This window comes from Marmota monax, unplaced genomic scaffold, assembly GCF_021218885.2.
Source record: "Marmota monax isolate L192 unplaced genomic scaffold, Marmota_monax_Labrador192_F-V1.1 WCK01_AAM20220418_F8-fsc00051, whole genome shotgun sequence".
Taxonomy (NCBI): domain Eukaryota; kingdom Metazoa; phylum Chordata; class Mammalia; order Rodentia; family Sciuridae; genus Marmota; species Marmota monax.
The window spans coordinates 16,896,462-16,920,268 of NW_026695202.1; the positions used below are offsets into that span (position 1 = coordinate 16,896,462).

The following is a 23,807-nucleotide window of genomic DNA, read 5'->3' on the forward strand; positions in this document are numbered from 1 at the left end:
TTCAAAGCAGAACACCTGCGCTTCAGGAACGCAGCTCAGCTGCCTAGTGCCGTGGGACCTGCCCACGGGCACTCGGGGTTCCCACGGAGCCAGCAATGCCGCCCACATGCTGGGCGTGGGCGCCTCCCCCGCACCGTGTTTGCACTAACGCACTGACGGCTGTTTGGCCTCTTCTTCCTTCTCTTTAAGAGCCGAGGAGCAGCCGGCGCAGGCTCAGCCGACGCCCAGAGGGCAGAGCCAGGCCAACCACGGAGCAGGTAAGCCCACAAGTGTTCCCTGGGCATCCCGCGGTCTCCTCCCAGCAGCTCTGGGTCAGTGCCTCTCCCTGGGGACCTGGCCAGTCTTCACAGCAGACTGCAGGCGTGAGACCAGACCGAGGCCGCGTTTTCGCATAGAAATGTGGTGTGCTGTCTGAGCCTGGCCCTGCTAAAGGTGGCCTTTCCCTGAGGCTGGTCCTCAAAACAAGGGCACAAGCAGGCCGTGGGGCTGGTGGTGGGAGTGCCCCAGCCCCTGGTCGGGTCAGCGCCCTTTCTCTTCCCCTTGTCTTCCTGCCCTGAGCACCTTTCTTTCTCCTGCCCCACCCTAGCTTTCTTAAGTGTCCCTCGGAGCCGGGCTCTGTGCTACATGGGCCCTGGCCTCCGTGCCCTGGAGTGGCGTCTGTCCCACCTGCTGCCCATGCACAGGGCCTCCCTGCCTGCACCGTGAGCCCAGCATGGGGCTAGCTAGCTTGCTTCTCGGGGGGAAGCGGCCCACCCCTTTTCAGGGTTGCCAGGGCTGGACCCACGGTGGGAAGCCTGGTCTTGGCTTAGCTACTGTACCTTGGGTGGTGGCCTCCTGTGGCACTTGGCTCCATGGCCAGCGGTCAAGACTTGAAGTCCTTGACCTGTGCATCTTGGTCATCAAGCCAGAGGCAGAATAAGAGACCCCAGGCCCCCAGGGCTGGGTGGTAGAGAGGACAGAGAGGTACCGGGTGGGAAAGCCCAGCTCCCTGGTCCTGCACAGGGCTGGGGACCCCTGTCCTCCTGTCTGTCTGAGGTCTGTCTGGACTGCTCATGTCGAGGGGGGTGGGCTCTTTGTGGGCATGGAGAGAGGAGGTACTGGTCCTCCACGGTGGCCGTGGTCACCCTCCAAGGGGCGGGGGACAGACACTTCGGTTGCTGCACCGCAGCTGGGGAAGGGGAGCCCCCAGAGCTGAGCAGCACTGGTGCTGGCGCAGGTGGGAAGCCTGGGGCAGAAAGCTGCTGGGCTCAGCCTCCCCAGAGCCAGTCCTGAGGGCCTGGCCAGGAAGGCCTCCTCGCCTGGGCCTCAGCCTCCATACACCTGCCCCCAGCCCCCAGCTGCTTTTCCCCTCTGTAAGCCTTTTGTGAACTTAAGTGTGAGAATCAGTCAAAGGAAGGCTGCTTCTTGACCAGCAGACCTTACGCGAATCTGGAATCTCCTGGCCATGAACCTCTCGGGCCACAGCCCCACCCACCTCCACCCCAGGCTGGTTGCCTGCCCTCTCCCGAAGAGCCCTGCCTGCTCCCGCAGGACAGGGAAGCCCCCAGGAGCCTCCACTGCTTCGTCCTTCCTGGGGACTGGGCTTCCTCCCCTGCCCAGATATCCGCAGGGGCACTAACCCCAGCCACTGAGTCTGAGGCACCTGGGGTTTCTGACCACTGACCACCTGCCCTGAGCCTACAGCACACCTGGTTTGTTTTCTTTAATTTTTAATTGACATATTATATTCATAGTTTATGGCACAAGTGTCCAGTGATCACCTGCCCACCTTTCCCACTCCTTATTTATGGCAGGACAGCAGGACATGCTGTTCCCTGCAGGCGACCCCCACGCCTACTTTCTGAGGGGACCATGGTCCACCCCACTCTGCTGCTGAGCAGGATGCAGGATGCCTGCCGTTCTGCCACAGGGTGGCTTTCTGAGGACTTAGCTCTTGATGACAAGAGTGAAACCATCTGCACTAACTCCTTGCACTCGCCCCGGCCAGCTGCCTGGCTGTCTGGCCCCGACACATCCCCCGTGCCAGCATTCATGAGCGTCCATCGGGTCTGGGGCAGGGTCTGAGGCAGTGAGCCCACTTGGTCGCCTCCCAGACAAACCAGAGACAGAGAGGAGGTGTGCTGGGCACCTGTGGGAGGGGCAGACCCCGTGCCGTGGCGCTGGCAGCCGGAGCCGTGCGGGTCCACACTTCAGGGCAGCACCGTGTCTTCAGATGGCGGAGCCTTCAGCGGCCCCTCTGCTAGCCCCCGCTGCTCCATGGGGAGGTCCCTACCGTTCTGGGAGGTCCCTACTCATCTGGCCCCTGCTGTGCAGCCCCCTCCCTGCCTGAGATCTGGAGACACCCCCAGAACAGGCTGCCCAGACCCGTGGTGCCTCTTACCACCTCTGCCCTTTCCTCAGACCGACGCGGCCAGGGACTGTCCTCCCGCCTGCAGAAGTGGTTCTACGAGAGGTTTGGGGAGTATGTGGAGGACTTCCGCTTTCAGCCAGAGGAGAGCACTGTGGAGACGGAGGAGCCCCTCAGTGCCAGGAGGTGGGCGCTGTTCAAGCCTGCGGGACTGCCCGACATGGCTGCTGCGAGCCCCCGCGGCCTCTGGGTCCTTGTTCTGGGGGATGTGTCTGACAGGGGCCTGCAGAGCCCGCCCAAGAGTTGAGCTATCTCACATCCACGCCAGTCCCCTTGGGGTTTGTGACAACCACGTGTGGGGACGCTGTAGGCAGGGTCCCATGCCCCTGCCAGGGCTCTCCTCACACAGTGTGGGCTTGTTGGGCTGTGAGCCTGGCCACTGCACCTTGGCTGTCCTTGCCAGGTGGCCTGGGACCCGTGAGAGGTCCCCTGCTCTCCAGGGGTATGAGCCAGATGCAGGGACACTCTGCTGGAGGTCTTGCCTTCCTACCTAGGGAGCAGCTCTGGGTGCCAGGCTGCCGCCGTGTGACAGTCCCTGTGTCCCACAGCCAGGCACTCGCGCGTCCCCTGACCCCTGAGTGCCAACAGGGCGTGGCCAGGCGGGGTGGGGCTGGCCGAGGCACTAACCTTGGCCCGTCTCTCTCCCCTTCTCCTAGGCTGACGGAGAACATGAGGCGGCTGAGTAAGTGTGGGCGCCGTGGGTGGGCGCTGCTCTGGGCATGAGAGGAGCTGAACTTCTCTCCAGAAAAACGGGCGCAAGCGAACGAGACCCCTCCCAGGCCTTCTGGGGAGAGGCTCAGGTGGAGGGGTCTGGGGGCCTGTGGAGGGCAGAGCCCGCTCTGGCCAGCCTAGCGCGGGGTGGAAGCCGTGGCATTCCTCTGGTGCTCCCCAGGCCCTGGGGAGGGGAAGGGGGTGCTCCCAGCTCTGTCCCTGCCTCTTCTGCCCACCAGCCTCCCTGGGGAAGATGGCGTTTCCTCAAAGAACCACTGACCCCAGGAAACCACTGGCCAGTGTTGGGCCCCTAGGAGCCTGTGGCAGTTTGGGCCTTGGAGTGGGTACTACTTGGGCTGGGAGATGGGCCTGACCCTGAGCGTGTGCCATCTGTTCCGTCCCCAGAGCGCGGGGCCAAGCCTGTCACTAACTTCGTGAAGAATCTCTCTGCCTTATCCGACTGGTACTCAGTCTACACCTCTGCCATTGCCTTCACCGTGAGTGGCCCCTGCAGGGTGGGCGGGTGGGGGTCACAGCCTTCCAGGTCACAGCCTTCCTGGGGCCCAGTAGGTGCTCCGTCTCAGTCTCTGGTCTGCCCAGTGGGTCCACAGAGTGGCCAGGTCGGGTAGAGGGGCAGGGCCCTGGATGGGAGGTAGCCCTCACGTGATGGTCTCAGGAGAGGGCCTCTTGGTGGGCTCACCATTTGGCTGATCCTGTTGATTGGGGGGCCGTGGCTGCAAAGCATCCGCCCTGCTTGGGATCTGAAGCCTGTCCTCCTCCGAGCACCTGGTGCTGGGGGCCAGGGAGGCTCCTGCCGTATGCATGGTGACCTAGGGAACCAGATGATGTCTGAGCCACCTGTCCCAGGAGGCAGGACATAGGGGGGGCTTTGGAGAAAATGGGCCCAGTGCCCTGCCTGGAATTAGCCTGCAGTGGCTGCCCCAGCACACACAGGAAGACCCGCCACCTGCTGTGGGCACTTGGTTCTCCACTGGAGCCCTTGACTGGAGAGGGGGCCAGTGTGCAGGCTGCCCCTCACCTGCCTCTAGGCCTGAGGAGGACCATGGCCTCAGGGCACCTTCCAGAGTACTCAGAGGTAGCATTGTCCTGTCGAGGGGTCGGTCACCAGGGATGGCCTATGCCAGGAAGGGTCCTGAGAGCCACCGTGACTCTGGGTAGGTAGGATCTCTGAGCAGGTCCCTGGGAGGACTCACTGTCCCCCTGGGGGACTAGCACTTGGCACTCTCAAGATGAAGCTCATGGGGAGGACCCCCATGTGCTCGGAGGCCCCTTCCCCTGCCACCTTCACAAATGCTCGCTCAGCAGGGCCCCCTCCTGGGGTCCAGGAGTCCTGGTTCCACCTGCATCCTGTCACTAAGAGCTGTGCCTTCGATTCAGGCCCACCTTGCAGCCCCACCTGGCTGGCTCAGGACCTGCCTCCGCCCGAGCAGCCCTGTCCCACCCCTGCCTGCGTGGGTTCCCCTTAACCAGGAAGCCGCTATTCCCCAGGATGCCCGTCCTGCGGGCCCTCGACCCTAGGAGTTTGGAAGCTGCTAGAGCCTACCTGGTTGGTCAGAGGAAGAGAGGGAAGCAGCTTGTCCTGACCCCTCTGCAAGGCCACCTGACCCACCCCTCCCTCCCGCCTTCTGCCACCTGCAGGTGTACATGAATGCCGTGTGGCATGGCTGGGCCATCCCCATGTTCCTGTTCCTAGCAATCTTGAGGCTGTCCCTCAATTACCTCATCGCCAGGTAGGTGCGGGGGGCGGGGGGTTGTTGTGTGTCCCCATCGCATGTGCCATGTGCCTCCCTCACAGCTGTGACCTGAGGCACTGGCATTTGGGCGTAGTCCTCTGATAGGCTGCAGGCCCCGGCAGGACAGCTTCCTCCTGGGGTGCTGAGCTGGGAGACTCCAGAGCTCTTTCCCTGCACGGCCGCCACGGGCCCCACACCCTCCCGTCAGGCTCACGTCCTGCAGGAGTTTCTCCCCAACCCCAGGGTGGGTGGGCAAAGTTGTGGGGCTCCCCCCAGCAGTCTGGTTGCTGTCAAATCCGCCCCCAGGCAGCCAGTCACGGTGGCCAGCATTGAGGGGTGAGGACCCCTTCCCCCAGCTGGGAGCTTGGGGCTGACAGTTTAAGGTTGTCCCCTGACCCCGCCACTTGCAGGTGACACTATTTTAGATTGTGATGGCTTCTGTTTGCCAGGGGCTGGAGAATACAGTGGAGCATTGTGCCAGAAGTGTCTGAAGCCGTGGTGAGTGCTGGTGGGCAAAGTGCCCCCCGTCCCTCCCACTGGGGCAGCCTCGGAACCTGCAGGCGCTGTGTGGGGGGCCACAGATGAGTCCTGCCCTGGCAGGAGGGGCGGGGTGGAGGCGGCCAGCACCCAGCCCTGGGAAGCCACGCACTCTGACCCCAGCTGGGGCAAAGTTAGCTGCAGAAGAGCAGGTCACCGTGTCCCAGCCTGACCCCACCAGACTCTTCCTGACCGGGATGTGGTGGGTGGGGAGGTGGACAGGAAGTGAGGTAAGTAGACCTGTCCCCACTCAGGGCTGTGGAACTCACACCCGGTCCACTGCCACGCCCACCCACTTCACACCTGGCTGCTCTTGCCCAGCTGTGCAGCAGCTGTGAGGCCCGTGTGGTCTGAGAGCAGAAGCCATTCTCAGAAGTTTGCTGGAGAGGGAGGCTTGGGCCCTGGGCGACACCCCTGGGCATCTCCAGGGGCCTGTCCAGTATTTGAGCTCCTCCTGTGCACATGGAGCACAAGGTCACAGAGGTGTCTTTGAGGCGACGTGCCTATACCTGCCTGGCCCCAGGAGCCCACAGGCCTGATGTCACCATGGGCACTCACCTTTGCTTAGATCGACAGGGGTGAGGTCAGGCCCCCATTTGCCTGGGCCTCAGCGTCCTGCCTGTCAGAGCGCGCAGGGGCGGGCGGGTACTGTTGAGGTGAGCCAGGCAAGGGAGACCGCTCAGCCCTGCACTCTGGGCCTCTGCACCGTGTGAAGGAAGCTGCCACTGCCAGCCAGCAGGGTGTCCTCCTCTTGCTAGGGCCCCAAGCCATGTCCCATCCCGTCCCCTGTGGCTATGCGGGCACAGCAGAGTGACCTGCAGGCACTGGGTCTTGTGAGAGTGTTCTGAACTGTTGGACCTCAGCGGTTAGATTCCTTTCCCTGTGCCTGCAGGAACCTCCGAAGGAAGACCTGACCGTGTCCGAGAAGTTCCAGCTGGTGCTGGACGTCGCCCAGAAGGCCCAGGTGAGTCGCCAGGCGGGGCTGGTGTTGCGGGCAGCACCCCAACCCAGGCCTGTCTTGTCTGCTGCCTGCCAACCGACCTGCAACCGACCTGCAGCCGACCTGCCGCCGACCTGCCCGATCTCCTGTGGCTCTTCCCGATCTCCGCAGGGATCTGACCTCATGTGGAGGGAGCCCTCCTGGTGGCTGGGCATGTGCTCCCGGAAGGCAGGACTCAGCTGGCCTGACGTCCACCACGGGCACACTCACCTTTGCTTAGACCAGATCCCCCAGACTTGGGCATGGCTGGGCAGGACCTGGGGGCTGGTGCCCAAGGAACCCTGTGTCTTGGGGCCCTCCCCGCGTCTCGGTGTGACTGGTGGACACAGGGGTCTGTAGGCGTCTCGGTGTGACTGGTGGGCACAGGGGCCTGTAGTTATCACTGTTTCTTCTTCACACAGAATCTCTTTGGCAAGATGGCTGACATCCTGGAAAAGATCAAGAAGTAAGTTGCCACCCCTCGGTGACAGTGACAGTGGCACCCCGGCGTGCCCTGCCTGACCCCTGTCTCCCTTCCAGCCTGTTCATGTGGGTCCAGCCCGAGATCACACAGAAGCTGTACATTGCGCTGTGGGCTGCCTTCCTGGCCTCCTGCTTCTTCCCCTACCGCCTGGTGGGGCTGGCCGTGGGTAAGGAGGGGTGCCGCGGGCCTGCTGCGCCAGGGCTACTGGGAACGTCGCGTAACGGGGGACGCCAGATCCCAGTTCTGCAGGGTGTCTCCTGCCTGCACGAGCCAGGCTGGCCTTGAGGTCCTGGCCTTCCTCTGCGTCTTCTCGAAGCTGCTTTCATGTGGGAGAAGCGAGGCGCCTGAAGTCCCGAGCGAGGCAGGGCGGTGGCTCTTGGTCAGGCTCGTCCTCTGCTCGTCAGAGGACTGTGTGGCGGGGCTGCTGTGCTGGCAGCCTGGCACCAGGGGGGGAGGCCCGGAGCCCGTTTGAGGGGCAGTGAGCCAATAGTGGCTGATGGGATCAGTGTCATGGCGTGAAGCCAGGGGCCACATCTTCCTGGAATGCTGGTGTTCTGAGGGTGACCCGTGGTACGGGGAGGTGGGTGTCACTGTGGCAGTGACCTCTGGATCCACTCGCACCCTCCTTTCTCTCCCTCATTATCAGTAACTGGCGTGTGATGTGGCCAGGCCCCGGCACTTAGGAGAAAGCCACGGGCCTGGGCAGCTGGGGTCTCAGCCAGCACTGGGTGGTGGCACGAGCAGGGAGTTGGGTGGGAGGAGGTCCGCTTCACGCTGAGCTGGGAGGTTGTGTGTTGTCACCCAAGCGCTGTCAAGCCAGGCAGCCACTTAGAAAAGTAGCCAGGTGACCGTACTGCGCTCACACACAACTGACCTTTGCTATATGGATGGTTACCGGGAGGGCAGCCTGTCATGGAGGTGCAGGTCTGGTTCTCCTACCAGGAACAGCTGGGTAGCTCCCTGGGAGCTCTGTAGGACATAGTCTGCCTCCGGTGGCTGGCTCTTATGCTGTCACTTTGCTTATTTCTTTCATAGTATTGGTCATGACCTATGATGGTTTGGACACTTGATTAACTTATTTGCTAGCTCCCCAGACTACAGCCTGGGCAAGAGTGGGTATGGCCTGTGGTGGGAGGAAGGTGGCCTGTGGTGGGGGGTGCCGCAGTCTGGCTGGGCACAATCAGTTTTAATATGTAAACAAAAAAGGGGGGGTTAGGGCCTATTATGGGGGTGGCCTATGGTGGGGGTGTGGCCTACGGTGGGAGGATGTGGCCTGTGGTGGAGGGTGTGCCTTGTGGTAGAAGGTGTGGCCTGGTTTGGAAAGTGTGGCCTGTGGTGGAGGGTGTGGCCTATGGTGAGGGGTGTGGCCTATGGTGGGAGGGTGTGGCCTGTGATAGAGGGTATGGCTTGTGGTGGAAGGTGTGGCCTGGGTGGGAGGGTGTGGCCTGGGATGGAAGGTGTGGCTTGTGGAGGGTGTGGCTTGTGGTGGAGGGTGTGGCCTGTGGTAGAGGGTGTGGCCTGGGTGGAGTATGACTTATGGTGGGAGGTGTGGCCTGTAGTGGAGGGTGTGTCCTATGGTGGGAGCATGATCCATGGTGGAAGAATGTGGCCTGTTTGAGGGTGTGGCTGTGATCGGGTCTGGTCTATGGTGGGAGGGCATGGCCTGTCATGGGAGAGGGCTGGCCTGGGCAGGAGTAGCCCTAGTACTGGCAGTGGGCAGTGGACCGTGGGTCCTGACTAGTACCCATTGGGAAGGCAGAGCCAGGGGTTAGCAAGCAGATGGGTGAGGTTGGGGAGGAAGTCTGGGAGCAGAGGACTCTCTTTCCTGTTGGGTAGGTGACAGTGCCCACATCCACTGCCACAGAACACACTGGGGAAGGGGGCAAAATAGCCCTTTGATCCTGGGGTCGGAAGGTATGCAGAGTATGGCCATCTTGCCATAGGTCAGAGTATGCAGGACAGCCCCACCTGGGGTTTTGATCACAGAGTGGACGAGTCTCCAGGACAGTGAGGCTGGGGCCAGTGAGGGCTGAGACTGAGCTGGGGGTGGACTCTCAGGTCTGGGAGCTGGCCTGAGCTGAGCTAAGATGGGCTCAGGGAGCAGGTTGGGTCTGGGAGGGGTAGGAATAGGCGGGAGGGGTAGGAATAGGCAGGAGGAACACTGGTGGTGGCCTGCAGGGAAGAGGGCCAGCGTGGGAAGCCACACTGAGGCCATTGGGAAGCTGTGCAGGGAATGTGTGTAGAGGGTGCTGGGTGTGGGGCATTCAGAGCCCCAGAGCCCAGCTCCAGTGGGTGACGGCAGGGCCTTGGGGGAGTCTGGCGGGGAGGGAGGGTGTCCCTGCGTTCCCAGGTGGGAGATGTGTTGAACCCCCAGCCCAGGACCTCCACAGAGCAGGAAGGAAGAGGGATGGCCTTGCTCAGATGGGGAAGGTGGGAAGGCCACCACCAGCCTGAGATCATGGTTCTGAGAGCGCTGAGGGACCTGGCCCCTGGACCACTCAGCTCACCTCCCCCAGGCAAACCCCGAGCCCTGGTCCACTGCAGGTATCAGGGCCCTCCTGGCACCAGACCCTGTCCACGATGGACAGGTGGTGGCTGCAGCAAGAGGCACTGAGTGTGATGGCTGTGCAGTCCAGGGCCTCACAGCCTATGGCCACCAGTCCCCTCCTGCTGTGGGTTGGGAGCAGGTGCCCTACCTGGCCACACAGCGCCCCCCAGAGCACCTGGTGACTCCAGCCAGCAGGTGCTGAGCGGTCCCCCATTAGGCAGGCAGGGCTGCAGGGCCCTGGGCAACGCAGACCTCCTCTCCCTCAGGGCTCTATGCCGGTGTCAAGTTCTTCCTCATCGATTTCATCTTCAAGCGCTGCCCCAGGCTTCGAGCAAAGTACGACACGCCCTACATCGTCTGGCGGAGCCTCCCCACGGACCCCCAGCTCAAGGAGCGGGCCAGCGCCACCATGTCACGGAGGGTGAGTCCCCCCACTCCAGACAGCCTCGGTTCGCTGGGCAGCTGATCTTCGCCAAATCTGTGCCCACAGGACAGCATCCGAGGGCATCTCGAGGTTTCCTCTGTGCCCTGTTCTGTGGCCCGTCTGTCCCTGTCGTCTCTTCTGTGAGGCCAGCAACCTGCAGGCCCTTGGGGACTTTCCCTCCAAAATGTTCTAGGAGCCAGGACTGGCATGCCTGCTACAGCCAGGGGCCAGGGCCTTGGGGAGTGACCACTGTCCCTGACTGTGAGACTCGGTATCAAGGTCAAGTAGCACCTGGGCAGAGCCCGTAGTTCAAGCCTCATGGGTGTTGGGCACGGGGTCCTGAGCTGGGACAGGAGGATGAGTGAGCCTTGGTGCTGTCCTTGGGGTCTCAGAAGAGTGGGGAGGGTCCAGGCCCAGCAGGACTCCCAGCGAGGTCCAAGAGGGCTTGCTGAGGAGGCCACACTGGAGCAGTCTCGAGGGGAGGCTATTCCAGTGACCCACTGATGGCTCTATCTGGGGGAGGGAGGCTTTGGGTGGGCATGGGTTGTGCTCCCAGGTTCCAGAACAACAAAGCTTGGTGGGACCCTAAGCTCAGCAGGACCCTGAGCTCGGCCCCAGGGGGCCCAGCCTGCCACAGGCCCCCCCCAGGCTGATGGCTGTCCTGTAGGTGAAGGTTGCTCGAGGAGCATAGATGCAGGATCCTGGCCCCTGGGACAGGATGAGGGGTCATCTTTGCTGCTGGGTGGCTGGGACCGGGGCCTTCCTTGGGCTCAAGACTGGCCACTCAGGAGAGATCAGTGAACCTGGGTGGAGGCCTCCCAGGATGGAGGCCAGATCCCGTGTCCTGTGGCCCTTCGTGCCCAGCTCTGCTCCACGTGCTTATGTCTCCTTTCTGGCCAGTTGTCAGGGCATGACGAGGTGAGGTGTCCGTGTGGAAGTCCCCTGACCTCTGTGATCCAGTGCTGTGCCATTGCGGTGTCTAGTTTTCTTAAGTTGCTGTTGGTGGCCAGACTTGATCTCTGAAATGTGGGGTTTAACTGCCTCCACACAGACCACGTGCCAGGCACCTGTGTCCTTGGACTTTGTGTCCAGGCTTTGCCCCAGCACTCGGGGCTAGGGAAGGTTGTGGGGTGTCACCGGGGAAGGAGAAGTTCTCCCACCACTGAGGAGTGGAATCTGTGCAGCCCAGGGCCTGTGGGGGCTGTGGCGCCCACATTTGGACTTGAGCTTGCAGGAACACATAGAGCCTCTTAGCTGGTCGGTTTGCAGCTGGGTGCGAGCAAGGAAAGCCCTGTGTCCCCTCAGTCACCAGCAGGGCCCGCTGCCTCTGCCCAGAGCCTGAGCAGGCCCCTGTGTGCTGTTGGCAGCTACAAACGGCCTCATCGCGGAGCTGCGTCTCCAGTGCGCCAGCTGGCCTGGGCAGAGACGAGGACGCCGGTCGCTGCCACAGCACCAAGAAGGGGAACTTCCACGAGATCTTCAACCTGACTGAAAACGAGCGTCCACTGGCCGGTATGTGCACAGGTGCTGATGGAGGCCAGCACAGAGGCCCAACCCAAGCAGAGGGGTGGCCTCTCCTGGGACAGGAGGAGGCGGTGCAGAGCCCGGCTCTAGCAGGCTGGCTCAGGCGGCCGGGGATGGCGTGCCCTGGAGGGCAGGTCTGCTTGGCAGGGGAACTCCCAGGGCACCCGCTCCCCACAGGGGGGGAGGTCCCAGGAAGGGGGCTTTGCTCTGTCCACTGGCTGCTAGAGCCCGTGGCAGCACGGGGTTCGCCAGGGCCAAGCCGCAAAGCTCCTGAGCCACACAGCCCAGTCACAGAGCTTCGAGTGTGGCCGTCTCTCTGGCGCTGTCCTCTGCGGGCCGGCAGGTCAGCGCTGGTCAGCAGCAGTGTGGGCTAGTGCTCCTGTCTCACGTGCTGTCAGCCTGGGTGCCTGCGCCGCACGCTGGGAGGAGTGGGCGACTCCCAGACCTGCAGGCACCGCCGCCTCCTGGCCCTGCACCCTCCTCCCACTGTGGACTTTCTCGGGTGCTGGGGGAACCCAGGCCTCTCACGCTGGGCGGGGAGCTGCACCCGAGCTCATGCTGAACCTCCGGTGGCCACTCACGGACGTGTGCCCCGGGTGATGGCTCCTGAGGGCGGCAGCGGAGGCAGTCTCAGGTGCTCTTCTCCCCCTTAGTGTGCGAGAACGGCTGGCGTTGCTGCCTGATAAACCGAGACCGGAAGATGCCCACGGACTACATCCGGAACGGGGTTCTGTATGTGACCGAAAAGTGAGTGGGGCCACAGCTGCACCTTTTCCTAGACCTAGTGAGGTCCCTCTGCAGGGCCTTGGCGGGACCTCGGAGTGTGACCAGGTCCCAGGGCTGGCCCAGCAAGTGTCTCCTCCAAGGCCACGGGCCAGCCTGGCTGCACTGCCCTGCCAGGCGCCCGGGGGCAGGTACCACCTGCACGCCCAGCCGTCAGGGCAGCGGTGTGCTCCCAGGCCCCGTGTGCCGTCTCACCGGGACGCTCTTGCCAGGGTGAGGCTGTTCAGGGGGCACAGGACAATCTCCCAGGAAGGCACTGTGCTCTGCCCCGCTGAGCCAGGGCCCCAAGGCTTGCTGCAGTCTGGACACAGCAGTCGGAGATGGCCTCATCTCTCCTCTGCCGGGCAAGACTGTCTCAGCCCCAGGTGTGGGAGGAGGGAGTACAGGGCCTCAACGTCACCTTGTCCCCAGCCTGCAGCAGCGGCCAAGGCTCCGCTGAAGGATCTGGTCCCAGAGCCCTCAACGGGCCCCTGGACTCCAGCGCACCTTGCGGGGAATCCCGTGGGCAGGGAAGCCGCGGTTTAGCGTGGAGCCCAGGCCTCTGGTTTTCCTGTAGGTGCTGTTTGCTGCAGCGGGGGTACGGCTGGGCTGTGAAGCAGCAGCCCGGGGAGCTCCCGCTTGGCAGGAGCCCCACGTGGCTCTGGTGTGGACTGTGCCTCTCGCTTTCCCCCTCTAGTTATCTGTGCTTTGAAAGCTCCAGATCTGGGTCTTCAAAGAGGAACAAAGTCATCAAGCTGATGGACATCACAGATATCCAGAAGGTGGGTGTGCCCCCGCCCCGCCCCGCTGCATTTCTACCATCTCCTTTCAGTTTTAGGGACAAGAATCCTCAAGGGCCACAAAGCTGGTGGGTTTTACTGTGTACATTGGGGCGTTTGCTCTCTGGAGACTTCCTAGGCCCAACTGGACAGACCCGCTGTGGGGGGACCCCAGCAGTCTGCTGGGTGGGCTCCCTTCCCTCCGTTGCATGTCAGGCCCACCCAGGCTGTGGGTGCTGTGGTCACCCCCTCTCCAGAGGAAAGGTGTACAGTTGGGTAACCAGAGGCACAGTCAGGCCAGGGCCCTCTTGGCCTGGCCTCTGGGTTGGCAGTGCTGACAGGGGCCCCTCTGGGTTCAGGGCCTGGGAGTCAGGTCTGGGCTCCTCCCCACAGGCAGTGTCCTTAGGATCTGCCCTCTGAGAAGCGGATGAGCCATGCAGGTCTGGCTTCTCAGTCGCAGGGTACAAGGCACTCCTGGGTCCCTCCTCCTGTGGCTGGGACGGCTGTGCTTAGTGAATTCCCTGGGCCTGTGGAGGGCCAGCTGCGGCCCCAGCCCAAGAGAACCCTAATGACGCTCTGCTGTCCTTTCAGTACAAGGTCCTGTCCGTCCTCCCGGGCTCAGGCATGGGCATTGCCGTGTCAACACCGTCGACTCAGAAAGTAAGTGTCAGGCAGCTGCTGTGGGGTCGAGGTGTGGCAGGGGCTTGGCTCTGGGGACCCAGGGGACACTCCAAGCTACAGACCAGCTGTGGCTTCAGTGATGGCAGAGGGCCCCATCTTGACAGCAGGAACCTGTTGCTGTGGCCCAGAGGACGCCGACGGGGCATTCAGGGAGGGGCCTGAGCCTGTGGGGTGCCCTGCCCCCCGCTCTGTGAAGGCTGGAGGCCGTCTGCCACCCCGTGGCTGCTGCTTGCCTGGCCGGATTTAGCCTGGCCCCAGCCTGGCAGCGCTCATCCCTGGCGCCTTGCTCACCGGGTGCCTCTTCCGCCAGCCGCTGGTGTTCGGGGCCATGGTGCACAGGGACGAGGCCTTCGAGACCATCTTCAGCCAGTACGTGAAGATCACCTCGGCCGCAGCCTCTGGTGGCGACAGCTAGTACTGACCCCCACCACCGCAGGACCTTCACGGCCCTCGACACGGGGCAGATGGAGTTGCCACGCTGCTCCTCGGCCTGTGGTCGCTGTGGCATTGACCGTGCTCCACAGACCCCTTCACTGAGGGGCTGCAGCTCACGAGGACGGCACAGATGCCCCTGCCAGGCACGTGGGGCCCCTTGGTGGACACCTGTAGACACAGGTGGGCGGAGGATCCTCAAGGCCTGTTAGAGGATGACATGCAGGACCCTCGCCATCCCCACCATCCTAGCCTCAGTAGAGACCTGGCCCCGGCCACCCCAGGGGCTCCTGCAGCCCCCGAGTCCCAGTCTCGGAAAGCCAGAGGCCGCCCCCTAAAGCCATAGCTGAGCATGTCTGTGGCCCTCCTGCTGGGGTTAGGAAGTGTCACTGATGGGTGCCGAGGTCCCTCCCCACCCCCAGTATGCTGGTCCTCAGAGTAGGGGGTTGGGGGGCAGGGGCTTCCCTCACCAGCTGCCGCATCCACCTGCCCATCTTGGCCCCTTGGCTGGCGACCCTCGAGGGTGCAGGGCGCGAGTGAAGGCACACCCTTCGACGCTGTGCTCCCCGGAGAAGCCCAGGAGAACACTGCCCAGCTCTGAGTCTTGGCTGGTCAGGTAAAGGTCAGCCACAGCCTGGCCAGGCTTGGCCTCCAGCCACAACCATGGGGGTCAGTGGGGTGGAGTCGGGGCAGCCAGAGCTCCCTGGCCGTGGAGGCCAAGCTTCAGTGCCCTGCCCGTGAGCTGCTGGGAGGCTCCGTGGGCCGAGGCCTGCCCCAGACATCTGGCAGTATTTCTCTTCCTGTGTGCCCACCAAGCACTCATCTGGGCCCAGACCACTCCCAGTGCCCAGCCGCCCCAGCGCAGCCCTTGCTGGCTTGGATGAAAGACGCGTGCTACCCAGGAACACGGTGGCCCGTGGGGGAGGCCGAGGGAGCGTCTCGCAGGCTCAGAGTATCCTGGGACATCTGTGTTTTGTCTGAAGTGAGAAGCCACGTGGGGTCCTGGGACAGGGCCGGGCCTCCAAAGGAGTGACGGTCTCCCTGTCCGCACGCTTTCCAGGTGGCCCTGCACCTCCCCGGCTTGTCTGAGTCCTTCGGGTGTCACTGAGATAGTTGTTTTTTGAAGAAACAGAGATTATATTTTTACAGAGAGCAAGCTGTCTCTTATTTTTGTATCGTTTTTCAGGTGACATTTTTACCTTAGCTCTGATCCTCATTTGCTGGCTCGGGTGTGAGACCTGGTGGGGGCTGCCGGGTCACACTCTGGTGCGTGGGCCGAGCACCCCGACCAGCCAGGTCAAGCACACATCCCACCCAGAGGGTGGAGGCTGCCCGCCCCGGGCGCCATGGGTGCCAGCTGCCGGATGGCCCTGCTCGTCAGCCTCCGTCGATGAAGGCAGAACCCGCCCTGGGCCAGGGCTTCAGCCCCTGCAGGGATGGTGCACTCAAGTGCATGGGGCGAGATGGGGGCCTCAGGACCCCAGGGTGCCCAAGGGGAGGCAGGGTATCCGTGACGTGTCCCCAGGGATGGCTGTGGGGTGACACCCCTGGGTGGTGTCAGACCTCTCTCTGGGCCTTGGCAGTGCCCCAGGCTGGGTCCTGGGGACCAGGGTCAGTAAGTCCTCCTTGTGGGCACACTGGGGTGCTATCCCCACACACAGCGGGGAGGGTCCCTGAGAGGAGGGGCCTCTTGGCAGAGCGAGTAGGTTAGTTCGAGTCCCTTTCACAGGAAGGGAGATGCAGACTGACCACACTGCACCCGGGAAGGCCTGAGGCCTGTTGGGGAACAGGGGTCCACAGTCCAGCCGTGTTCCTTGGAGCCCATGGGCCTGGCCAGGGGCCTGCTAGGGTCTGGGCTCCCTGTTAGAGACCAACAGGGTTTTCGCTGAAGTGCGTGAATCTGGACAGATGTTTAATTTCTGTGACTAATCACTGAACTAGATGAATGTTCGATTTTTGTATGTCCGGAGCTCGAGTCTATTTTGGATCTGTAAATAATCATCACTGGTGTCACTTTTGTTCTACAAAAGGATTGTACTGTATGGAGAACTGATGAAAAACACCCTGTCACATTTTTTAAGAAAACCTTGTTTAAAGAAAAGTCTTGTATAAATTATAATTTTTATTTAAATAAATTAAAATGCTTTGTGCTAAGGTCTGGGGTCCGCAGCTCTCTTGGCGGGGCGCGGCCTGGAGGCTGCTGGAGCGGCTGCAGGGCCCCCTGTGCCACAGGGTTTGGGCAGCAGGGGCACCTGGGTGAGGGAAGGCTTCAGGGAGGGCTGGGTGGGTAGCCAGTCCTGCTGGGCTGTGGGCATCAGGAGGCAGGCCCAGGTCTCAGAAGATGGAGGCCAGATGGCAGGGGACAGCTGTCAGGAGGGCACCAAAGGCCAGCTCTGGGTGGGCAGGGCCAAGGCCAGGCAGTGCCTTGGGGTTGGGTGCAGGCCGTGGCCCCACTCAGCTGCCAGGTCCTGGGTTCCTGGCCAGAAGGGTCCCTGGTGTCATTGTGACTTGGTTGATTGAGACACTGATGTTGACACAGAAAGACAAGGAACCCACCTGGCCTCTAAAACCGGAGACCTGTGTGGGACACTGACAGTGCCTGGCCTCCCAGCTGACCGCCCGGCTCCCCTAGAGCCGCTGGGAGTCAGTCGGTGGAAACCTCGGGAGTGTGGCCCTAGGGGTCAGATGCCCACACCCCTGCCCTCCCTCCCCCGTCCACTGCAGCCTGTCCTGGGTGCCGGGAGACAGCAGAGAAGGGACAAAGTTCCCTGGGGCAATCTACAGCACCCACAGCCCCTCCTGAGAGCACGCCTCTGCCACGGCCAGCACAGCTGGACCTTGCCCTCAGACACTACAGCCCCTCACCTGGCCCCAAAGGCAGGTGTAGCAGGAGGGCACAGGTGGGCCAGGGGTGTCATCCCAGGTGGGACCTCCTGGGAGCACCCTGGCCTGAGGGAGGCAGGGGTCTCTGGAGGCTCCCGAGTGGTGGGTGCAGTCCAGCGTGGCTCAGTCGTGCTGGTGGGGGATGAGCTGCCCCAGCAAAAGCCACGGCTTGGGCCCAGCCCCCAGTTCCCCAGGTAAGCAGCGAGGCCCACAGCTCACGGTCGGCCTTGGAGGAGCAGCGAGTCACACCAGGCGGTTTCAGCTTCATGCCCTGCGTGGGGAGGCGGGGAGGCTCGCCCGGGCAAGGCTCTGGTGCCACTGGGTGTCCTGGCACAGGTGCAGCGCGCACATCTTCACTCATTTCTTCTTCTTTGTATATGAAAATTTTTCATTTTCATGAAAAATACTCTACTTTGAAAAGAAATTTGTAAAACAAAGAGGAAATGCCAAATTCTGCCCAAAGTAACTTTATTTTTGTCTTCTCAAACATATCAGATCAAATACACTATTTACTAATCTTGAAACCAGCAAGATTAGGCAGAAAATTAAGCCCTCTCCACGGCGTTCCCAGCCGCACTGCCCGCCCCCACTTCTCGATTTGAACCGCAGTCACGGGGCAGAACTGCTGCCTGATTGTTTCACACCAAAAAGCCACAGAGGAAGTTTAGAGACCATCCCATCTCAGGGGTCCCAAGTTGTCACTGTCTACCATCACTTCTGGTGTCCTTCTGTTAAAGTCCCCAAGTCCAGGGCTTGGGGTTGCTGTGAGGCCTCCTGGCAGACAGAGCCCATTCGTTGGAATGGCAGAGGCTGCCTCCGTCCTGCGTGCAGTCCCAGGGGGCTTTGGGGGCATCTGCCACGGCCCCCTGTGCAGTCCCAGGTTGTAGAATAAGCCTGCCACTGGTAAGTTCCACCGCAGCGTCTTCGGCCTGGGCCATCCTCCGAGGTTGGCAGGGGTTCTGGGCAGACCAGGCCCGGGGAAGCATTTAACAGGGTCAGGACTCCGAATCTTTGGGGAAGCTTGTAAGATGGCCCAGTTCTCAGGGGCAGCCACAGCCTCCTCAGGACCCTCCACCTGAGCCCTTCTGGAATGGCCCAAGGGAAGCAGGAGTCAGGGTGTCATCCCAGGTGGGACCTCCTAGGAGCACCCTGGCCTGAGGTTGCCCCCTGCCTGTCGGCTGCTGAGCACAAGTGGTCATTGCCCCCTCAAAAGCTGCCACTCTGGCTCTCTGGTTTCTTCCCAACCAGGAGCAAACCTGAATACAGAGGCCCGGTCTGCCCACTGTCACCCAGCCGGTGACTCAGCCTGGGCTTACTGAACCATCCAGCCACACGGCTGCCGTTGCCAACCCGGTCCACTAATACAGAAGCCACGGGAAAAGCCCGGGTGGGACCGAATGACAAGACAGGAGGCTTTGTGTCTGCCTCAAAATACAAATCAACGCAAAGAATCCCCAAAACAGATGCTCTCTGTCGGATGCGGCAGCCACCTGGGGGTCTGTGGAGGAGCCACCCACAGCGGCAGCAGTGAACCACGGTCTCCTAACAGGTGGTGCCTTCTCTTCCAGGCCAGAGGTCAGGCTGCCTCACGTGCCACTCCACAGGGCTCATCACACGTCAGTCTGAAAACAAGGAGGACAGGCGCAGTCAGGAGCCCAGTGGCGGGAAGCCTGCAGGGGGCCGGTCCCTGGCTCCAGGACCTCAGCAGGAAGCTGCCATCATCGCTCAGGGCTGGGGAGACGGCGGAGACACCACTGTGCTGGTCCCACTGAGGACGGCAATGCTGTCGATACAGAGGTCAGCGTGAGACGACAGGAGACTGCAGGCCGGCGCCAGGTCAGCCTGCTGGAGTCAGGGCCACCCTGTCAAAGCGAATGTCCCCGTGGAATGCCCGCTGCTTTCTGCTCCCCAGAAAGCCCACGTTGTGTCCATATACGATGTCCATGTTTTGCCTTTAAAGAGAACGAGCCCTCACCAGCACGTTTCCAGCCGTCTGCATAGCCACCGCGGAGCTGCCCGTGGACGGTCTCACGAACACAGCTGGGAGGGCAGCAGGAAAGGAGGTTTGCAAGGTCAAACGTTGCCCTCAGGGGCTCCTCAGGCCTCACCAGATGGCAACGCCCTGACCACAGGGAAGGTGGACGTAAAATGAAGAAATACCTGTTTCCCAAAACCTGCTCAGACCATTCCAGAAGAATCTTATAAAGCAGATCGGTGACCCAGGCCCCTGCGTCCAGAAGGTGGGCCTGATTCCTGGAAAATACTCCTGTGTCCCTAAAGTCATTGCCCTGGAACCGCTAGGGGCCGACCTTAGATCTGTGCTGTCCGCGTCGCTGAGCTCCGAGGCCAGGCCCCACGCCCGCGGCACTGGATGCTGAGAAACCAGTTGTGTGCAGCGCCACTCAGCTCCCAGGGAACTCAAATGCCAGATATGTATGCAGAATTGTTGACAAAACGTATCTTGTTCTAAAATCAAGATCCAACTATCAAAAATAAATTTCTAGATGTAAATGTAAATATCAACATAATTGGTCTGTGGTCATCAAATAGTCTTCACACCTCCGCGCATGGGGCGGGTGGGGCCCTCAGCTGCAGGGCTCCTGCTGAGGCGTCTCTTCGATTCCTCTTGCAAAGAGCTGAATGAGCTGGCAGTGGACCCTGTGGAGACAAAGGGCCACACTGTGACTCCTATGCGTCCCCTACCTGGACGGGGCAGGTGCTGACTGCCAGGGCACAGGCACGTGGCCGTCCTGCACTCCAGAGCCTCTCTGTAGAGATGCTCTTCGCCAGTTGGAAGATCCAGGGCACCAGCAGACCTGGGTCTAATTCCCACACCCCTCCACAGTAGGGGGACAATCCCAAGTGCCTCTATTCCATGTGCCGCGGCTTCCCCTTCCCGCACAGCCTCTCCCCAGCAAGAGCCCCCCAGAGGGGAGTAGATCCAGGGGTCCTAGAGGTCCCCTGACCAGCAGCGTGGAGGTCCTGGGTCCCATGCAGGACAGCCCTGTTGGCTCCATTCCCCACTGTTAGAAAAACCACAGATGTATTCTAGCAACTAAGACCCCAAGAGTAAGTGGCACGTGCCAAGGTGCAGGGTAGATGGGCTATATGTCAAGAAGACCTTCCTAATTTGAGATCATTATAATTTTTTTACCTTTATCTATCTATTTTTATGTGTGCTAAGGATTGAACCCAGGGCCTCACAGGTGCTTGGCAATGCTCTGCCCCTGAGCTCAGCCCCAGCCCAAGCTTTCTATTTCTTTAATTCCACCTCCCTGACGTGTCAGGCAAGCTAGCAGAAAGCAATCCCTCGGTGCACAGTGGCTGCTGTGGTGACTTCCTGGGACCTTGTCAGCCCTTGTGCTCAGGCAGGAGCTGGCTGACCACCAACTGCCACATGCACCAGAAGGAAATGGAGCCTGGGCCCAGGGCTTGGGGACATCTAAAGACGTCCTATCCACTTGCCTTATTTAGATGTGAATGGTGGAAGCTCTTGGTGCTGGAGCAGAGGTCCCAGCAGCCCGTGGGCCCAGGGTCTCTGGGGAGCCCTGAGGCTGCTGCTTCACACCTTGAGATTCCCCTCTGTGCCCTCCCCCACTTTCTCTGCCAGCCTTGTGCTCTTCCCAGGCCCCTCTGCCCTCTGCCAGGGCAGCCGCCCCTTGTGCACCAGCATGAGGCCCCTCAGCAGGCCCTGCAAGGCCCGATGACTGCCCGTGGATGCAGGGGCCCAGGACTTGAGAAGTGCCTGTGAAGGCAGCTCATTCGTTTGTTTTTGAATGATTTATCAGAAAAGAAAGAATGCCCAGGAGAGACCATGCCCGCTGGGTGTCAGGTGTCGCAGAGAAGAGGAAGAGAAGAGAGGGCTTCAGAGCCCTGGAGAAGGCTCTGCCAGTGCTGCCCCCCCCCTCCTGCGCTCCGCACCTGACCACCCAAGGAGGACTGCAACAAACCGGAGCTCTCCTTGGCACCCACAGCCTGGGCACACCCGGAGCTGGGCCTCCGCTCACCTGACCTCGATGGCAGAGCTGTGCAGAATCTCCCCGTCGCAGTTCCAGGAGCTCCGGGGGGCCGAGCAGCAGGAGGCGGGGTTGTCACAGCAGATCTGCCCCAACCCCTGCTTTCCCCTGTCCTTGAGGGTGTGGTCCTCTTCATCCAGGGACTTGGAGGTGAACTGGAATTTCTTCACGCGATAGACTTCAACAAAACTGAAGTCAAACTACCGGGGCGGGGGAAGGGGAAGCAGGGTCCTCACTCACCGTGGGCAACGCCTGCTCCTTGCCCTCGGGCCCACGGGCCTCCAGTTCCTACGAGCTCGTGGTCCAGCTGTCAGGCAGCCACTCTGAGCCACCCTCTCCAGCTGGTCTGACCACTTAGAGACAGCCACCCAGAACTGCCCTCCCCGGGCCCTGGTCAAGCCACACCAAGACTTTGAAATTCTTAGCCCTTCGCAGGGACCACCACTTCTTAAACAGCTCTGGTGGTTAACTAGCAGTGCTTTGTAGATTCTTCTGTCCTCTCAAAAGCTGTATAAAAATACCACTGGACTAAGCATCTAAAACACAATTTAAGCAAAAAGCCAAAATTTCACTAAAATTAAGAGGCTGTGATAAAAAAATCCCAGGCCTCCCCCGACTGACCCAGGCCCCCCGACTGACCCAGGCCTCCCCCAACTGACCCAGGCCTCCTCTGACTGACCAGGCCTCCCCCGACTGACCCAGGCCTCCCCCGACTGACCAGGCCTCCCCCGACTGACCCAGGCCTCCCCCGACTGACCCAGGCCTCCCCCGACTGACCCAGGCCTCCCCTCCCCAGATTGCCAGTGCCGGGGGGCGGGGGGGGGGGCGGCAGGGTCTGAACACAGCCCACTCCTGGAGCCGGACTTGGAGGGCCTGCAAGGAGGACCCGGAAGAGCAGCATAGGGAGAAGTTGGGAAATCCGCAGCCCTGAGTTTCTGTGCTCCAAGAGTGACATTTCAAAATGGACTTCACAAGGAGCAACTGCCCAGTTTAAAACTGGAGAAAAGCAAACCAAAAGACCTGTCCTTGCTGCCTCCCTTGGAACTACACAACGCACTCCTGCAATGTGGGACCAGGACCACCCTCGGGAAGCTCCTCGTCCTCGCTGCCGCGTCCACCTGTCCACTGACCTGGTCGTACTGGTTGGTGTGCCTGAGGAGGAATCTCAGGAAGTTGAACCTGGAGCACTTCCGGATGAGGATGAGGTCGAAAGTCCCATCTCCCAGGTGGGCGGCTGGGGACAGGCCTCTAGGGCTCCGGGGACAAGCACAGGACATGTTCGTGGCATTAATGGCCAGAAACTTCCCGCAGATGACATGCCACTCCTCCACCTTCTCTGAAGCAGAAAGAACGGGGCCGATGTCGCCGTGCAGTGGGGCTCAGGGCCGCAGCTACAGCCTGTGCTTTGGGTGCCCTGAGCTTTCACCCTGGTGACGCTCAGCACGTTTCTCATGCGACTGCCATCCAAACCAGTAACGTCGCCTAGAAAGGGCCACCTGCCCCAGGAAGCTGCACTGACGCTGAACCCCAGGGTCCCCAGCAACTTGTAGGCAGTGATCTGGAGCATGGGTCAGTGAACACCACCTGGACCTAGTCCAGCCGGCCATGTGCCTTTGGCCTGGGAGCTAGGAGTGGCAGAAGATGATAGCAGGGGTCCTGATGGGAGAGCTGGGCGGCGTTGCTGAGTCCTGGGCGCTGGTTCGGCCCAGCGCACGTGCAGCCGCGGCCTTCCGGGATGGACGCAGGACCTGCCGTGCTAAACCAGCCCGCTCCCACCAAGCCACCAGCCCAGCCCTAACACATGTTGGGGTACGGAATAGAGACCCAGAGCTCAGCTACAGGTTAACTGGCTGTGACGAGGCCACTGTCCGCCCCCCTCTGTCTGGGACTCAAGGCTGATGACGGCCTGGTCAAGGACAGAGGCTCCTGCCAGGCCAGGAGCATTGCTGGCAGTGCCCCTCCTCCATCAGCTCGAGTCTCTGCCAAACGGCCCCCCAGTTGTTCAACCACGGAAACGGTTGGTCTGATCAGCAGGTGCAAGAGATTTGACAGAAGCTGCCACCGAACAGGCCCAGGAGGAGATGGGAGCTGGGGACGGTGAGCACTAGGAATGCGGGAGGAAGATGGACACACGGACAGTGGGGAGTGGACTTGTGTTTCCTCCTTGTCTCTGCAGGAAGCACAGCACCTTAAGAAGCAGGTGATGAAAGAGAGTGATCACCCCGGGTGCAGGGCAGCCCAGAAAGCGGGGAGTCCAGGTGGCAGAGACGGCCACTGTGGGACGCCGCTGCTGCCATCTAGTGACTGCACGTGCCATCGACCAGAAAAGAGGAAAAGTGGAGATGTGACCAAGGCAGTGACATGGCCCAGGCTCTGTCCTCGAGGGACTCCGGGGGACATTTCATGACAGGACAGCCCGGGCGATGGAACGCGGGCAGTGAAGCCCAACCTGGAGAGGGCCAGGGCGTCCTCGGCAGCGAAGAAAAGAAGGGGAGCTGAGGAGGTGGCTGGGGGTGGGCGCGTGCGCAGTGCAGGGGGCCGGGGCTCAGCCCCAGCCGCCAAGGAGAAAGCGCTCGCCGGCTGTGGCCTGCTTTGCCCAGCATGACGAAGTAGGCGGGCAGTGTTCTTTAACAAAGAAAATAGGGATAATGACATGTTGCGACGGGAAATCCCCGTGTCCGTGAGCAAGGCTTCGTGGCGGCAGCAAGCGCAGTATCTGCCTGTGGCGTGAGGCAGCTTGGCTCGGGGCAAGCTGCGTGGCTGAGACAGAGGACGTCCACAGAGGAGGTCCCCCAGGCCTCAGGCCCGCTGCAGGAAAGCCAGAGACACAGAGGCACGGGGAGCAGGAAAGGAAGAGCTGGGCAGAGGAGGGCCGGGCACCCGGGG

The 23,807-nt window shown here is 61.6% G+C and overlaps 2 protein-coding genes across 2 annotated transcripts in view; one reads left to right on the plus strand and one right to left on the minus strand.

Moving 5' to 3' along the window:
- The window catches only part of Gramd4 (GRAM domain containing 4), an 83,811-nt gene extending 67,635 nt beyond the window's left edge, over positions 1 to 16,176 (plus strand). The window contains exons 5-19 of the mRNA XM_046429469.2: positions 190 to 257; positions 2,401 to 2,533; positions 3,064 to 3,089; positions 3,524 to 3,615; positions 4,778 to 4,869; positions 5,322 to 5,370; positions 6,302 to 6,373; positions 6,811 to 6,854; positions 6,929 to 7,038; positions 9,687 to 9,841; positions 11,212 to 11,356; positions 12,022 to 12,115; positions 12,828 to 12,912; positions 13,501 to 13,569; positions 13,901 to 16,176. Coding sequence (XP_046285425.1) covers positions 190 to 257; positions 2,401 to 2,533; positions 3,064 to 3,089; positions 3,524 to 3,615; positions 4,778 to 4,869; positions 5,322 to 5,370; positions 6,302 to 6,373; positions 6,811 to 6,854; positions 6,929 to 7,038; positions 9,687 to 9,841; positions 11,212 to 11,356; positions 12,022 to 12,115; positions 12,828 to 12,912; positions 13,501 to 13,569; positions 13,901 to 14,005 — 1,339 coding nt within the window. The 3' untranslated portion in view covers positions 14,006 to 16,176. The remainder of the gene's footprint in view (positions 1 to 189; positions 258 to 2,400; positions 2,534 to 3,063; positions 3,090 to 3,523; positions 3,616 to 4,777; positions 4,870 to 5,321; positions 5,371 to 6,301; positions 6,374 to 6,810; positions 6,855 to 6,928; positions 7,039 to 9,686; positions 9,842 to 11,211; positions 11,357 to 12,021; positions 12,116 to 12,827; positions 12,913 to 13,500; positions 13,570 to 13,900) is intronic.
- Positions 16,177 to 17,356: 1,180 nt separating this feature from the next.
- Positions 17,357 to 23,807, minus strand: part of Cerk (ceramide kinase) — a 42,051-nt gene continuing 35,600 nt past the window's right edge. The window contains exons 11-14 of the mRNA XM_046429208.2: positions 22,052 to 22,257; positions 20,913 to 21,121; positions 19,465 to 19,563; positions 17,357 to 19,371 (exon numbers count right to left, since the gene is read on the minus strand). Coding sequence (XP_046285164.1) covers positions 19,491 to 19,563; positions 20,913 to 21,121; positions 22,052 to 22,257 — 488 coding nt within the window. The 3' untranslated portion in view covers positions 17,357 to 19,371; positions 19,465 to 19,490. The remainder of the gene's footprint in view (positions 19,372 to 19,464; positions 19,564 to 20,912; positions 21,122 to 22,051; positions 22,258 to 23,807) is intronic.